The 17,573-nt window shown below is 39.9% G+C and overlaps 2 protein-coding genes across 2 annotated transcripts; both read left to right on the forward strand.

Moving 5' to 3' along the window:
- The first annotated feature begins 3,874 nt into the window (after positions 1 to 3,874).
- LOC139646529 (complement component C1q receptor) lies at positions 3,875 to 5,619 on the forward strand. Its single transcript, XM_071522429.1, has one exon. It carries the CDS (start codon positions 3,884 to 3,886, stop codon positions 5,606 to 5,608), a length of 1,725 nt encoding a protein of 574 aa, XP_071378530.1. The 5' UTR covers positions 3,875 to 3,883; the 3' UTR covers positions 5,609 to 5,619.
- Positions 5,620 to 5,667: 48 nt separating this feature from the next.
- LOC139646530 (thrombomodulin-like) lies at positions 5,668 to 8,440 on the forward strand. The gene has a single exon (XM_071522430.1). The coding sequence runs from the start codon at positions 6,370 to 6,372 to the stop codon at positions 7,471 to 7,473; it is 1,104 nt and encodes a 367-aa protein (XP_071378531.1). The 5' UTR covers positions 5,668 to 6,369; the 3' UTR covers positions 7,474 to 8,440.
- The last annotated feature ends 9,133 nt before the right edge of the window (positions 8,441 to 17,573 follow it).

Below are 17,573 nucleotides of genomic sequence, written 5' to 3' on the forward strand. Positions count from 1 at the left end.
TGCCATTACAATAGAACAGAGAGAGATGGGTCTTCACACATGGAACACGTGGATCTACCTCTCAGCAAACAACCCATCATTGGTCAAAAACATTTTAGGACAACATTATGATTTGTCTACTAGATCATGTCTTTTTATTACTGGATGACTAAAACTCCAAATTGACTGGTCATTTTTAGATGCTGTGGTTAAAACACAAAGAACTACAGTTCAGGCCCTGTTGCTGATTGAGGATATATAGATATATGTGCATTATAAATGCTTCTAAAGATATACTCTATATGTTATACATTTCTCAATGTGAAAAGAAAGAATGTGGCTTATGAAAAATTATTAAAACTGCAGTGCTTATATTCGCAGTCATTAATGTTTACAACAGTATTTATCCAGTGATTACAGCCATTATCAATTTGGCACTGTTACAAGATGCACTGAATGTACAAAATAGGGACATCTTCCTGATATTGACTTGCAGCCCGTTTTGCACAATCCACATCTCATTTGTCTCAAAGCTTAAAAAATCCCTCTCTAACTCGTCTCCTCCTCTTTCTCTACATCTCCTCCTTTGTGATTGGTATAGATTTAATAAGGGATCATGGCTTCTGATCTATATTTTGTACATTTAGTGTAGTTTGTACATACAGAATATAAATATATTCATACTCCACACAATATGATTCCTTGGGACAATTGATGTACTATACATTTGTATTCATTGTTGTCTTCTATCGTTGAGATGGGAGACCAGAATTACTCCTACCCCTTAATCTCTGATGTTACATTGCTATACAACTCAACTGACATTTGAAAAATGGGAATATGCTATGCTATATAGTTTATTTAGATTTAGATGTAAAAGTTGTGATTAGCATTTTGCATCATTGCCAGTGGAGCAGCTCCAGACTTTCTTCTGATGGCATCATGATCCTTACTTATCCATTTTTTCACTTTCACTGAGACTTTTCAAGATCATGTACCAATATTATGTGGAATCTTATGTTGACCGGTATTTGTTTTAATTATCCAGAGTTGACATCCAAGACAATCTCAGTCCATAGGGATTTCTTGGAAGTGGACTCTGTTTGTTGGTGCCTATCTGTGAGCTCAGTGGCTGGGGAGACGTGTTACTCTATTTCCTGCGATTGAAGTTGGGGCACTTCCTCCATTTAAACACAGGAAATGTCTGGATTCACATGAATTCTCTTGCCACTTACAGTCCAAAATAACACATTTAGGGCTACTCAGACACGCTGCTCTCTAGTGGTACAACAGTGTCTCCATATTCACTTTACACACATGAACCCAGGCCAACTATTGATTTATTCAGTTTCTTGACTGAAGAGTAAAAAACACAATTCTTATCAATGGTTATCATTTCTATTCTTTCTGCTCTGGGTGGCCAAGTGGCTCTCTCAGATTGACCAAACCTTTCTAATGGACGTTAACACATCTGACGGAAAAGCTACAAGGGTGAAGTGGTGGATTGTGTTTTTTTTGTTTGGTTTTTTTTTAACATTAACAGCATCCTAATTGTGTGGGTGAGGCCAGAGGCTCCGATTGCATCTATGTAGTGATCTGCAGCTACAAAGTATTAATTATGATTAACGTTACTCAAAAATAAACAGGAAAACCTCAAAAAAATGGCTTTGGAACATCCTATCGACCCCAGTGATAGATTCAATTAATTCATTCTTGATGGCATCACAAATCACAACCTTGGTTCTCAGTTTTTTTACTCTCACAGAGATTTATTAATGTTCCGGAATTATAAACTGAATAATCAAACATCAAGTACATTACCAACCGGTGTTTACTTTTAAATGTCCAGAGCTGGCATCCAACTTGATTATGTTAGATAATAAGAATCTCTGTCCTTAGGGATTTTGTTGGAAGTGGACTCTGTATGTTGATGCCTATCTTTGAGCTCACTGGCTGGAGGGGTGTGTTACCTTATTTCCTGTGATTGAAGTTGGGGCATTTCCTCCCTTTAAACAAACACAGGAAATGTTTTTTGGATTCACATGAATCTACTCGCTACTCAGACTCGGTGCTCTCTGGTGGTACAAGTATCTCCAAATTCACTTTACAGTAACAACCCAGCCCAACAAGTGAAAAAATGTATTATTTTTTTGGCATTCTCCCCTTCATTTGACAGTTCAAAGTAGAGAGACAGGAAAGAGCGAGAGGGAGAGAGAGAGGGATGCCATGTAACAAAGGTCCATTTGAATGGCCGTCCACTCAAATGACGGAAAAGCTACAAGGGAGAAGGAGCAGTCAAATGATCAGTCTGAAGGATACACACCAGTGGAGGACTGTGGTTTCTTCAATATTAGTGCCAAACCCAGCGCAGTCACCCACTAAACACTGGATATATATTGGAGTCTTTTAGGATAATGTTGCAGACAGAATTTCAGTGGTGTGATCTTGTTATTTATCATTCAATCATCATAGGTGCAGATTGTGTTGAACAATACACAATAATACATCGATAGAGTTAGACATTCTTCTTTATCACTTGCTGTATTGATTTAATACAAAACCCCTATCATTCCCACAAAACCCTTCTTATACAACTCATTACAAGATATTAAAATCCCATGTTAGCCTTGGTTTCACCAGACCCTTAAAAAAGCGTGTTACCATGTCAAAGTGTGGCACTCTCCATACCTTATAGTATATTTGATCTCACAGTTGTTTAGCATTTTAATAGAGAGAAAAGACCATGGAAAAAAATGCCACAAATTTATTTGGAAGCTATATCTAAAAATAAAATGTCACATCATTGATTATTCCAGACCAATGTTCCCTCTAAGCTGATACTTTGGTGACATATAGTACTGTGCAAAAGTCTTAGGCATATGTCAAAGAAGTGAAGATGCTTTCAAAACTAATGAAACGTTTATGAATATCAAAAAAATACAATAAACAGCAGTCTACTGACACACTAATGCAGAAAACAAATAAACATCTAAGACTTCTAAGAAATGTATATAAAAAATCTAGGGTGCCTAAGACTTTTGCAAAGTACTGTATGTCTTATAATTTATCACATCGAACAAATAATATCTGGTCAGTCATCAGTTATTGCTCTGCTTTGTCACCAGAAATTTAGACTATTTATATAATTGTACCCACCAGGGGAAAATTATAGGGCCTTATTTTTATTCATGACCACACAATTAGAGGCATAAACTTAAATACATCTAAACACACGCACACACACATACACACACAGATAATATTGCAAAATTTAGATGATGAACCATTGATGACACAGGATGATGATGATGATGTTTATACTACTACCACTACTGCTGCTGCTACTACTACTACTACTACTTCTACTACAATTGCTATTACCAATAATAATAATGAACTTTAAGTAGAATCCCTGTAATCCCTGTGATGGGTGACCCACCCACAACGAAAAGGTCACAGGTTCAATCCCTGCAGCAGCCTTTGTGTGTCCGTCCACAGTGTCCATTTGTCCTGTTAACGTGTCCTTGAGACATTGAACCCCTACTTGCTCACTCATTGTAAGCAACTACAATTAAGAGGGTCAGCTAAAATGCCTAAAGCCTACTCAGGCCGGAGACATCTGGAAAAGCAGTCAAAACACTGCCGAGCCTGCTATTGTTTTCTATTTCAGAACGGAACTGGTCGCTGGGAGAGAGAAAAAAAGAACCCATAGCTGCTGCTAAACATTGTTTCCGTCTTTAGTTTATGCCCCAAACAGGATACTGGAGCTTGAATGTTGCTTTCAAATCCACACCACTTGTATTGTGGCAACGAATGGGCGACCACATATTGGTCAAATTTGACCAAAAACCCCTTCAAGGAACCTTAGGATACGAGCAAATTTGTTGATTTGAACTACAAGGCAATGATGCTGCTGATTTTTCTACTGCAGCTCATCAACATCTGTGAGGGTTTATCTGGAGGAGTGGAATATGAAACCCTGTGCACGTCAAACGCCTGCTTCACTCTGCATATGGACAGGGTGAGCTTTGAGGACGCCCGTCTGAACTGTGTTGACAATGGAGGTTATCTGATGACAGTCGGAGACAGAGCGGAGGAGGCTGTGCTGCGCTCGCTCCTCTCGCGGATCGACAGGAGACGCCAAGACAGGCTCCTCAAATTTTGGATTGGACTGAAACTCCACAAAGGGGACTGTGTGTTGCCTGACAGGACTCTGAGGGGTTTTAAGTGGGTATCTGAACATGAAGACACCCAGTACTCCAACTGGGAAAGGGAGCCCGTCAGCACATGCACTGAAGAGCGATGTGTTGCGGTTCGTTACACTTTATCAGGTCAGAACTCTCTGAAATGGATCGCTGGACCTTGCAAAGGGCCTGCTTATTACGCATGCAAGTTTTACTTCAAGGGCATGTGCAAACCTCTGGCGCTGTTGGGGCCTGGGCAGGTAAACTACACGGCGCCCTTCTCGGCACAGCCGCTGAGAAATGACATGAAGTCATTACCGCTTGGAACATACGCTATTATTCTGTGTGGTGAGCATCAGTCTCACTACTCTGTGTGCATGGCAATCGGCGACTCCTACAGTTGGACAGACCCCGGCCCGTTTTGCAGGGTAGGAAAGCAAAATTGCACCTTTAACAACGGCGGGTGTGAACATTTGTGCCTCGAGGACACGGACGGGGTGCGTTGCGCTTGCAAGGAAGGCTATGAGCTGGGCCAAGACAAACTCTCTTGCAGGATAAAAGACTTTTGCGGCGATTACACGTGCGAGCACCAGTGCGTCACGGGGGAGTCGGGTTACTCGTGCGCATGTCTGCAGGGCTTTGAGCTTGATGCAAACCAGTGGAGCTGCTCCGACATCAACGAGTGCCAAATGCAGGCCTGCGAGGATCATTTATGCGTCAATACGCACGGCAGTTACACCTGCGCGTGTAGAGAAGGCTACGAAATGTTTGGCGGAAAATGCCGCGATGTGGATGAGTGCAATGAATCAAGGTGCGAACAAAGCTGTTTGAACTCACTGGGATCCTTCTCCTGTCACTGCACTGCCGGCTTCACCGTATTTGAGGATGGCCACTCGTGTGTAGACATAGATGAATGCATCAATAATCGTTGCGAGTTTAATTGCACCAATACTTTTGGCAGTTTCTTGTGTACGTGTCCACGGAACTTCCACCTGGATAGCAATGGAATCACTTGCACTCCAGATTTGACAGATACCTCCACCGCCGCTTCATCAAGCGAGTCTGACGACAGGGAATCGCATGAGAAAATCACAGAGTCCTTAACCACCATGGAAGTCCAGCACCAGACCCCGCACACGGACGCGCCGCTTCCAGACTCGGTGAGCGTCATTATGCGCAATGACCCGCAGGGCAACGTCTCCTTGGGGACAATTGTGCAAGCCGGCAAGCCGCTTAATTCCAGGGTGTTAATCTGCGTCCTGGGTTCGGTTATTCCTCTACTGCTCCTGGTCGCAGTCACTCTAGCTATTGCCATTTTTCGGTGTGGTCGCTCCAAAAGAGAAGCCAAGAAAATGACCACGGCCGACGGCTACTGCTGGGTGTCTTCTGGCTTAGAGCCGCATTTAGAGAAACTGTATGAGTCCATATTGACGGATGACCTATAATGACCTGACAGTGATGGAGACTGAGTACAAGGATTTGTTGCGTTTATTTATGTTATTTATGTGCTCTCTCTCTCTCACTCATTCACTGACACACACACACACACTGGGTGGGTAGTTGGTAGAAGGAAGTAACAGCCTAGTATTCCTGCTGTTCTCTAAGCCTGCATGAGTCATTCCTTTCTCATTATGATGATGGATCCATATAACAATAATGCTAGAGCTAGACACACAGCCACTGCCTCATGAGCATTTTTTCCTCTCTACATCATTCAAAAGAAATCATGTTCACCTTTACTTCAGAGATGTAATGGACCCACCTAAACTCAGTGTACCAGTTTTATTTGCTGAATACATTTCACACACCTTTTTTTCTGATAGAAATCTTCATGATGTAAACACATACTTTAGATCAGAGTATCAAATTAATTTAAATTAGACGAAGGGGTCTTTTTTTTGGAAAAAAGCAGGAATTCATGTTTTTTTTCCTGAAATATAAACTAATTGATTTTTGCTTATATTGATGGTTATTTGCATGGTCACTGACTGAATGTCATAATTTAACCATCTTTTTATTTATCTCTACATCACTGCCTACTAGGCCTACCCTGGAAAAAAGCAGTAGCCTTGTCGTGTTTCCTTCCTTTCTTTTATTGGCTGCATTGTGTTGAGGGTGTTGCTTCCGGAGTAGGTAGCAGTGAAGCCTCTAAAATCTAAATGCTTTTAGCCAACCAACATTTTAGGATGATCTTCTACTAGCCAACATGGGCCTCTTGCAATTGACGACGATAATCTCATTGGTTAGTTTAATGGCAGTAACTGTTTTAGTTAAGGCAGGACCGGGCATGAAGCAGCCTGGCATGTGCAAGTGCATTGGAGATGATTGCGTAACCGTTATCCAAGACAGAGTAGATTTCCAGACAGCTGAGAAAGTATGCCGGGATAGGAATGGAGAGCTGATGGCTTTTCAGTCCGAGGTGGTTGAGGGCATCTTTGAGAATTTGCTCAAGGGTGTGTATGGAAACCTCTGGATGGGACTGCGCTTACCGGACGGACTCTGCAGCAACCTGTCGGCACCGCTGCGAGGCTATGAGTGGACCGCCGGCAGCACGCACAGGGACACCATTCCATTCTCCGGCAAATGGACAGACAGTGTTCAAGTCTGCGCTCCACACTGCGTGTCGCTTTCATATGATCAAAAGTGGACGGAGAGACCGTGCTCGGACAGAATCGACGGGTTTCTGTGCAAGACGGAGCTCAAAGACGCGTTTCAAGCCCAAAGGTTATCGGATCCGTGTGTGTTCCTAAGCTCCGAAGGCTGTTCACCTGCTCCTTGTGAGCATGAATGCATAGACGTGGAGGGAGGTTATAAATGCTCTTGTTTTGATAGATATAGCCCAAGCAGCCAGAATCCCCACCTGTGCAAAATGCACTGTGGAGAAGAGAAATGTCCAGCGATTTGTGATCGCAACACGGGGACGTGCGATTGCCCTGAGGGCTTTGTAAGAAGTGTGAAAATTTGTGTTGATATTGATGAATGCGAAATGCAGCAGTGTGAGCATGCTTGTGTAAACAGTTACGGCAGTTTCATCTGCTCCTGCAAAAAGGGATTTACACTACAGGATCAAGTCAGATGTGTCAAAGGAGCTGGAGATGGGAGTTTTACCGCCACAACTCCCACCACACAAGCTGTCAATAACACATTGAGGGTTTCCTCGTCAACTGGTAGTCTTCTCTGGCTATGGATTTTCCTCGCCCTGGCTTTGTTAGTGTTGATATTTGTGGTGAGGCATTGTGTTGTGAAGCGTCATGAGCGCAGTGAGCCCATTTCCCATCAAATATCCACTGTTGGTGCGGAAAACAAATGAGTGTTGATGCTTAAAACAATTGACATTTTCTTTCTTAGGTATGAGAAAAAAGATGAAGTTTCAAGAAAATATTCTATATGATGATGATGATGATTATGATTACTATGATGATGATGATGATTATTATTATTATTATAGAACTAACACATTTGTTTGAAAATTATTCCAAGTGTCTGATCTATGTAGCCAGCTAAACCAAATTTATGTTAGTTCTATTTGAGTCAATTTCTGACAAAAACTTTGTCATACAATTAAAATGCATAAAAGAAAACTAAATATTTTGGGTTCTGAAGTCTCAAAGAGACAGAAACAGACTGTGGTCAGCGTGTTGACTTGTTTAGACTTAACTCAACTCTCATTTATCCTTGTACATTTCACTGTTGAGTTGAGTTCTGATTACCTGTTGCTTGTTAGACTAGATGGGACATAACTGGGTGCTAAAATCTCAGTAATTTGTTTTTGTATTGTGTACATGTGTCATAATCATGGTGTGGGGTGAGCCATTTATGTGGCATGGCATGAAAGTTAAATATTCATTCATACATACAGTACATTCATTAATCTAGTTATAATTTGCCAAAGAATCATCAGCATTATTCTTGGCCTTAGAGCGCCATCTAGTGCCATAAGACAGGGTGATCCTATTGCCTTTAAGGTATACATTTCTTTCTGTTGACCTCCCAAGTAATCCAGCTTGTTATCCTTTATTTTGAAATAAGCTGCTATCTCAAAGTACACAGTTTGGAAGATATTCACACTTGTCCTACTTGGTGGTTCCTGTAGATGCTTATTCTATGGTGAAATAACACATTTGTGAGCCCTGCATTTGATAAACTGGCTTTGTTCCCCCAGACAAAGAATATCTATTTGCAACATTGCTTTATTTCTTTATTGTGAAATTTGTTGTTTGCTTTTAATTTATGTATGTATTGTAAAATGTCCAAATTCACGTGCCACCTTAAGAAAAATAAATAAAATTTAAAAAATAACTTCTCAGTTAAGTGGTTTTCTCACACACAGTGGACACACACTAGACCACCAGGTAAAAATCAATGACTATTGAAACTACATTTTGAAAAGCAAAATATTTGGTAACTCTGATCTTTGTACCATTGTGTATAATGGGAGTCTGAAATAAAGTTGTCTTTGAATGGAAGTTTAAATGAATTGAATTAGCAAATCCGATAAAGACATTCTCTCCCATGCTTATGCTACTTTCACTGAGGATTAAAAAAACATTTTCATATGATTGTAAACACTGCAATATTAAGCAATTAACAGTGAAGGCATACAATTTGATTCATACAATACAGTTCAACCTAGTAATATAGTCTGATATTAAGTTAAATATCTGCCAATGAGGCAAATTAACCCAATAAAATGACAGGGTGTGTAGGTAATATATTTACAAACTAAATGTTTCCATTACTTAATTTTTCTACCTTCATAAGCACATTTATACTTGTATTTTCACCTTGATCAAATTATCATCACGCCTTTATTTATACTCAGAAAACCCATTGAGGACGAATCCTCATTTACAATGGTGCCGAGAGCAAAGACAACATACTTGAATACGTGAATAAGAACAAGAAAACAAGGGTACATAAAATTAAATAAAATGATAAAATGAAAAAAATGAGATACAAATAAAGTAAAACACAAAGTCACATAAATTAAAAGATTACAAATTAAAAATTAATTAAAACAGTTGTATTCAAATACCACGTGACACGCAACAAGCAATGGGAGTGCAAGGTATCTAATTGTCATGATCTGTCCCTGTCTGCCATGATCTGCTCCTGTGTGCCCTGGTCTACCTCTCCCTTCACTCCCCAGTCCTGCCATCCTCCTGCCAGCCTCCAGATGTCCTCGGACTTCCCCTCATCACCTTTGAGAAAGAGAGGGCAATCCAACATTAGAGTACAAGGTGCAGTGATGAGTTGAATAAGGATAAACAGAAATAAAACGGAGGGCAGAGTGATATACAACATCCAGGGAGTGGAGTGTGGAGGTAGCAGCATTTCTATAAACAATGTCACCATCATTTTGCCCGGGAGAAAAGCATCCATCCAGAAAATTGAATGCCCATCTGAATATACACCATCCACTATAAAACCAACATCACCACAGTACTAGAGCTTTGGCAAGTTGTCCCGTCGACCAATTGGGGTGAACCAGATCTCTCCATCAGAATATAAGCATATAGTTGGTATTGAAATCCAGTTCTGGAGGGTTCCCCTTGGAAACAACTCTGAGCACTCTTTTGGTCCACTATTTTCACCCTGTTTACCTGTCACTCCCCTGTCTGTCCAGACCTACAGACTAGAAAGAAACCATGTTGCTGTGATTAGCACTGTTGCCTCACAGCAAGAAGGTCTGTTTCCTTTCCTTGGTCCTTTTTATGTGGAGTTTGCATGTTCTATTCTAGGTTGCCTGGGTTTCCTCTGGGGGTTCTGGTTTCCTCCCACAGACAGTCCAAATACATGAAAATTGTGTGGTCGGAGACTCTATACATTTCCTTTACCTTTCTGCAACAACAACTGTCCACTTTTGGAACAAATGAAGTTGAATCTTGACCTCGACTTTGTCCAGGGTGTCTCCTTGCCTTCCACCCAATCTATGCTAGGATAGGCTGCAGACTGCTGACTTAATCAAATTCCCTAAATATCACTGAGCTCTGTGGCTGATGTCTGTCCGCCGGAGGACAGGAATCTCTCTTTTCCTCTACAACCAAAGAACATCAGTTTCTTATACCGGTTTCCCCTTCTTGGCCTTCACAAACAACATCACAATATCTAAACTATTACCAGTAAATATCATATCTATATTCTGGCAATTTTTAAATTAGCTTCCCTGGACCTAAACAGGACCTAAACCTTTCTCAAGGTTGAGGACAATATGAACTTGCGGTCTCACACGCCTTGTTTTTTAACCTAATTTTTTTCCCTTACCACAAAAGTATTCCCACAAGTACTGCATTTAGGGGAACATTTATTTTTTCCTCATAGAGAAGGACATGAAAGGAAAGGATATGATCTTGGGAGAGAGGGCCTTGGATAATATTACAGTTTTCTCATTGCTTTTATATATAAGACACTCAAATGTCCGCCCTGTCATATCATGACATCAACATCGTTTTTCATCACGAAGAGCGAAAATGAATCGTTGGGCAAAATCAGATGTGACTGGGCCTTAAAGCAGTGACCCTTCAAACACTGAAGGGGTGGGGCTACACATCTAGCCCTGCCTCCATGTGTAACTCCACTCCCATCCTTCAGCTTAAATGGAGGGCTACTTGGGAAGACTTGCGTTTGTGCTGTTGTTCAACATACCGCCACACGATGGCACCAAAGCAAATGCAGCTCACACTTTGAGCTACGGGATACAAGTTTTGGCAAACACTCCAGTCAGCCATTGATCCTCTTGATCCTAATGGCATTTATTTATCGATGAGAAATGTAAATGTGTGGATATTTAGTTGTCATTAGTTGGGGAGGGGTGAAATGAATAATCGCTTATATAAGCATATCAAAATCGCACCTCTCCCTTTTCAATCATCCACCTGCTAATGAATGAAACATGCTGTCTTGTGTTGCTTTCAGTTGTACTAAATTAACTTCTTTGGTTAAAAACTTTACTAGCCTACCTGTTTTTTTTATTTTTTAATGAATATTGGATAACCACAACATGTCTTTTAGTATCCAGTTATAACCCAATATTTAATTGCTGTGTTCACACCAAAGGTGAATCTGGTGAATTAGAGTTTAATTCTCAATGTAATGTAGCCTAGATCTCAATTTAATTTTCAAAGCCGGTAACTGCTAGTGTATCTCTGTGTCTTAGTGGGTTAGAAGCCTACATCATTCTTTTGACATCTGAATTGGGCTTCTGTATGAATGCTCACCTTGGATTGTGGCACAAAGGATTGCAACATCAAGTCCTGTGTATTGGTAAATAATGATGTGGAAACCAACTAAACAAACTTAATATTTGGGACATCTGTACAGCTAGCAAAGTCCAGCAGTCTGTCATAAAGTAGCTAACAAAAGCAAGGCAAGGCAAGGCAAACTTTATTTATATAGCACATTTCATACACAAGGCACATGTGCTTTTAGAAAATGTTAGAAACTTGAAAGGTTGGAAGATCACTGGTGGAAGGAACAACAGACTGGTTTACAAGACTTATTTTATATTTTAGGGTCTGGTGGTATACAATGTAAAACGCAGTGTAGAGGCTGATAGAGACTGCCAATCTTCTGATCGATGGTCTTGTTTGTTTGGGGTAATTAATGTCTGAAAATGGATGTGGTAATTACTGCTGTTAAAATTACGCACAAGGCACCTTTAAATATTACTTTCACATTTTAACTTCAAAAGTGGTGACTTGCCCTCATGAACCCAATCTTAGCTGTCATTACTGTTCTGGTCCTGTGTTGCCCAGACTAAATCCAGACTGGACTCTTGTTTATGAATTCAGTGAGACCGTGTATGAATGATGCATTATCACTATGAACTTATGAAAACATGAGGAGATGACACTATATGTACTTTGATACATTGGATTGAGGGAGGATGACAGTCAAATTTAAGTTACATTTTTATTTTTATTATAATTGTTTAAATAATGGAACCGGTCTAACTGGAAACCATATATTATATATTGTATGTTTGCAAGGCACATATTCAGTAATCTTAAGGACAAGTTGTGTTGAATACAAATTATTGATTTTCTTAAAGCTACACAAAGCGATTTTTTCTGACCACTAGGGTGACAAAAACCGCAACACATTTTGTAAACACACACACAGCAAAACTACTAGGCGACGGAAGCCCATAAGGACAAATCGTGCATAAAGACTAATGGATAAAATAAACGTACCGAAATATCGCCGGTTACCAGTCTCGCTTTGCCAGATTTTTCTCTGATTTTTATATGTCCCACAATGACAAGTGAAGAGGCAGGCAGCAAGTTTAGTTGAAAACTTTTACTTGCTCGCTTCATCGATTCCGTCATTTCTCAGGCCAAATTTGACAACAAGCTTTAGGAAAGAGGTGAAAACAACAGCACAGCCGGCCCGCGTGTGTGGCCATTTCTTTATATCATTACGTCTCTCGGAAATCTCCACGTAGCACACGTTAGCTTCAGGATTGGTAACAGGGTCTGAAATCGCTTATTGCAGGTTTAATGTAATAATAAAATGATGCCTCTAGCAGACGTTTCAAGTTTTACAAATTTCAGATGTTCCTAATCCAAGTTTAGATCCTGTTATGTACTGTTGTCCATGTAAAATAAGGAAACAAGTAAGTCAGTGGAGAGACCTTATGATTAAAAAACAGAAACAAGTTCCACAACCCACAGAAAACACTGTAATATTCCACTTGTGAACTCTTGTGATCTAGCCAAATAAACTAGTTTTTCACATCTTTGCGTCCAGTTTGCATACCATCTGATATTAAGCAACTCTGAACAGAGTTGAGCGCTACCATTATCTAGTTTATTCTGTGAGTCTGTATAGCCTCGCCTCCCTTTCAGAGAGGAAACACACCAGATAAGACGTAAGTTGTTAACCAAGAATCCCAGTATACTGTATGAATAAGCAGCACCACAGCAACAAAGATTAAGCCTGTGAATGAACAAACACCACAGATAACATGTGGGTTGGGCTCAAAGGTGAAGCAGATCTCATAATTTATTTGTGAAAATGGAAATCAATAGACCTATGAGTGTCTCCTATAAGTATTGGGATTATGAAATTAATAAAAAAGGGCATAAAATATGTTTTATTGAGTAAGGTTACATGAAGACGTGGATTATTGTTATTATTATCAAATTGGTCTGAATATTCGAGAGCCAGCAGTTTACATTCAAAGGGGTTCAAGTGGGTAGCTGTTCACAAGTCTACAAGTACATTATTATCATTAATATTTAGATATTGATATTGAGATTAACATTTGTTGTTGTTTTTATTATGTCTGTTACTATTATTATTATGTTCGGTGGTGAGACAGCAGTCGGCCAATGAGTCCCTTGGGGAAAAAAAATCGGCTGCCTGGGCAAGTTACCAACTGATGTGTACTGGTCTATCTGATTGGGGCTAATTTACTGCAAGTGTAATGTTATGTAATGTTTACACTGAATGTGTTTCATTTGTAGTGAGGCTCAAACATCTCTACTGACAGATAACCACCTCTTTTGCTTCCTCGGTCAATAAGCATTTATACTGCGTGTTGTGCAAAGCTGACAAACTGCACTTTGACACCCTGCAAAAAGAGAAGAGAGGAGGGAAATGGGGTTCCAGTCACAGGCAGTGGTGGAAAGATTACTAGAATGTCTACACAAGTAGAAGTATTGTTACTTTGCTGATATTTTACTGAAATCAAAGTAAAAGTACTGATGTAGAAATCTACTTAAGTGAAAGTAAACACTAGCTCATTTAAAATGTAGTCAGATTAAAAGTTACTGAGTTACTTTTTTAGAGAAGAGAACAATGTTAGATGCAAATTTAATGCAATTCTAAAAGGATGAGAGGACAAACTAGATTGTTTTAATTGGAAAATTGGAAAATTACAAAACTAAGTAAAGTCAGATTCCTCTTCTGACTTTCAAAAATACAAGTACATAAAAAGGCTACTCAAGTACAGTAACAGGAGTAAATGTAACTAGAAAAGGTTACATTTTCTGAAGAAAATGTGTGGGCTTGCTTCAGCAAGACAGGTTGACAGACAGACAGTTGAATTCATGACAAAGTGTTTAAATGTCTGTACATTTTGATCTGCTGTTTGAAGAAGTAGCTGTTAAGTTATAGTTGTAGTAGTAGCAGTAGAAACAGTAAAACACTGAAAGCCAGTGCAAGTCTATAAACCAGCTAGAGTGTAGTAGAAAGACTGCTGACACTGTAGTAGCTGCAGCAGTAGTAGTACTACAGCACTAGAAGTTTCACTGTTTGAAGTAAAAAGTTAAAATGTGTAACTGAACAGTAGTAGGAACGCTACTACTAGGTAATACTAGTAGTAGTAGTAGTTGTAGCAGTTGTAGCAGCAGGAGTAGTAGTAGCCGTATTAGTAGTAGCAGCAGGAGTAGCAGTAGTTATAATGGAAGTAGAATCACTCATTGTACATGTTATGGTAATTACACCTGTGTGTGTGTGTGTGTGTGTGTGTGTTAGATATTGACATTGTGAGAGAGAGAAGACATGTGTGAACAGTTTGATATAAAATATATGTATGTGCTGTGAAAATTGTGGGAATAGTGGCAGTTTAAAAATCTGTTCAGGACACCGCTGCTGAAACAGGAGAAAAGTACTGTGAAACACAGTTTTGCACTAGTGTTAAACAAACGTTTGTATCTCAAAAACTATAAACTCTATGACTTAAATATTTTGAGTGGCACAAGAAGTAGAAGAACAGTTTGATGTGTGATATGTGTTTGTAGGGTGAAAAATGTGGGAGCTACCACAGTTTCAAAACTTGGAATATTTAGTAAAAATCACAGCCTCTAGAGTTCCTAGAGTGTGCCACTCTAACAGGCTGAACATTCTCCATTCATTTCTATGGGGAAAAATCGAATGTTTAAACACAAATTGTGAAAAAACTATACACCCAAAAGCTTAGAAAAGTAATAGCGCGCTATTCCCGAACGTGCTGAACGTGTGAGAGTTTGAACCACGTCGATAGCTCAAACGGTTCGAGCCGCATTAAAGTTTAAAAAAGTGTCCGGAAGAATAAAAAAATTAAGTATGACGGATAACAACTAATTAGTTTCTTCCACCCTTACTGTAGGTCTAAATGATAAAAATCTCAAGTACGGGATGACAGGAACCAATACGACCATCCACTACTAAAACATGGTCAAGGAACAGTGGAGAGGTTTTAACACAGTGATCATTTGTAATTTCCCCCTAATACCCATGGTGGTAGAGAGACAGACTTTCATTCCTGTCTTGACTCTACCAGACAAACACCTCCAGACAAAACATCTGCATGAAAGCAATAAGAAAACATCAAGTCACACAGTCACACTGATGAGGAACAGGACGCTGACTCATACAAAGCGGTTTCGTCCACTGTTTCATATTCTTGACATAGACAGTGTGTTCTGAGAAATAGGTTGTGCACACACACACACACACACAGTGGTGACTAAACAAACCAGGGATTCCAGTGTAAAGTGTAATTGAAAACAGGACGAGGAAATGGAAAATTGCATTAGCCTATTCTTATGTGACCACAGAACTAAAGGTATCAGGAATTGAACATATACCACGTTCTCAGAGGGGAGGAGAGAGACTAAAGATACTGCTACAGAGAGACTTAGACTGGATTTATTCTCTTAAGGCAACTCAGCGTCTAGTTTTAAAATGGCCACCATTTTTGTAACAATTTGTAGATAAAGGGGATCTTTGACTTTATACACGATCTGTTATTTGCTCTGTTATTTGCAATAACATACCTGATGGGATAGTACATTTTGAGCTATTTGTTTGTTACTGTGCTATCTTTCTGTTTTAGTTAAATCGGTGCTGAGTAGTTTCGCTGAAACTAGATTAGGTGAAACCAGTTACATTTCAAAGTGCTTGGCTTGAGCTAGGCAAAAAAAAAAATGAGTCCAACTACTTATCCCTGCTGCTTTTAAGCAGCCTCTAGATGCAAAAGCAGACAGATGCTTTTCAGTTTTGTAGCCGATTGTGACCTATTGCCTTTTGTTTTTTATCAGCCCTACATAAAAATATGACCTATACAAGAGTGTATGTTCACTGTTTACATTTAACATTTTACTGCTTAATACACTACAGGCTGTACCAACTACCTCAGGGGGGACTATACGACACTAGGTGGAACAAACTGTAACTTGCACTACTGTCTGTTCAAAATAAATGAAAAGAAACCTAGCCTTATGCATTTTCAATTCAATTCAATTCAATTCAATTTATTGTCATTATACCAGTCCAGTATAACAAAGTCTTGTTCGCCAGTCTCTCTGGTGCAACATAAAAACATAGTGCAGACACAGACACAGTAAGAGACACACTTTCAAGACAGTTTTTAGACATAAAATACAAAAACAAAATAAGTAAATAGGAATAAGAATAGAGAAGAATTAAAATTAAAGTCATGTATAGAGAGTGCAAGTTGTCATTGGTAGCATTAAGTCATCATGGGTAATATTACACAGTGCCGTAAAAAATTCCCATTATTGCACAATCCGTGTCCATAATCAGGCTTAGTAATCAGTGTGTTGGTGATGACTGGGGTGTGATGGGTCCCTGGTGATGCAGCGGGCTCTCCTCAGACATCTCTTGTCAAAGATGTCCTGTATGGGTGGCAGTGCAGTCCCAGTGATCCGCTGGGCTGTTTTCACCACCTGCGGTCAGCCACAGTGGAGCTGCCATGCCAGACTGTAACGCAGCTGGTCAGTATGCTCTCCACTGTGCATCTATAAAAGTTAGTCAGGTTGCAGCTTTAGCTTCCTCAGCCTCCTCAGGAAGTGGAGGCGTTGGTGAGCGTTTTTGATGAGAGAGGAGATGTGGAGGGACCATGATAAGTCTTGGGGCATGTGGACCCCTAAGAATTTGGGGTTTTTTGTTGCTTTTTTCCCCATTGTACCGAACTCGTAGCGAACCATGATGTCCAAACCGTGGTGTGAACCGAACCATGACTTCTGTGTACTGTTACACCCCTAGTAGGAACCCATGTAATCTTATTTACCCAATTTGCACCAGTAGTCCTTCTCTTACTATCGCTGGAGGACTCTGGAACTGCCAGTCGGCAGTTAAGAAAACTGAGACCGTGTCAGCCCATGCTTTATCTCAATCCCTCCACTTTCTGGCCCTCACTGAGACCTGGATCATACCTGAAAATACAGCCACCCCAGCATCCCTCTCTGCTGCTATTAAAAGGCTTAGCTGATGAAGACTGTGATGCACAGTTGGTTTCACTATTGTTGACAAAATGCACTTATAAGTCGCTTTGGATAAAAGCGTCTGCTAAATGACATAATGTAATATGCTACATTTTCCATGCTTGTCATTTCTTCATAGAAAACGAGTATATATATATATATTTTAGGCAAGTTTCTTTTTGTAATCAGTTGTGATTTT

The sequence above is a fragment of the Centroberyx affinis genome, unplaced genomic scaffold (assembly GCF_046629955.1).
Source record: "Centroberyx affinis isolate AG114_WGS23_722 - 3 ecotype Tasmania unplaced genomic scaffold, CSIRO-AGI_Caff_v1 ptg000986l_1, whole genome shotgun sequence".
In the NCBI taxonomy this organism is placed as follows: Eukaryota; Metazoa; Chordata; class Actinopteri; order Beryciformes; family Berycidae; genus Centroberyx; species Centroberyx affinis.

Bases quoted from the DNA above. Each gene is read 5' to 3' on its own strand.
- LOC139646529 (XM_071522429.1), top strand. From the start codon at position 3,884: ATGATGCTGCTGATTTTTCTACTGCAGCTCATCAACATCTGTGAGGGT.
- LOC139646530 (XM_071522430.1), top strand. From the start codon at position 6,370: ATGGGCCTCTTGCAATTGACGACGATAATCTCATTGGTTAGTTTAATG.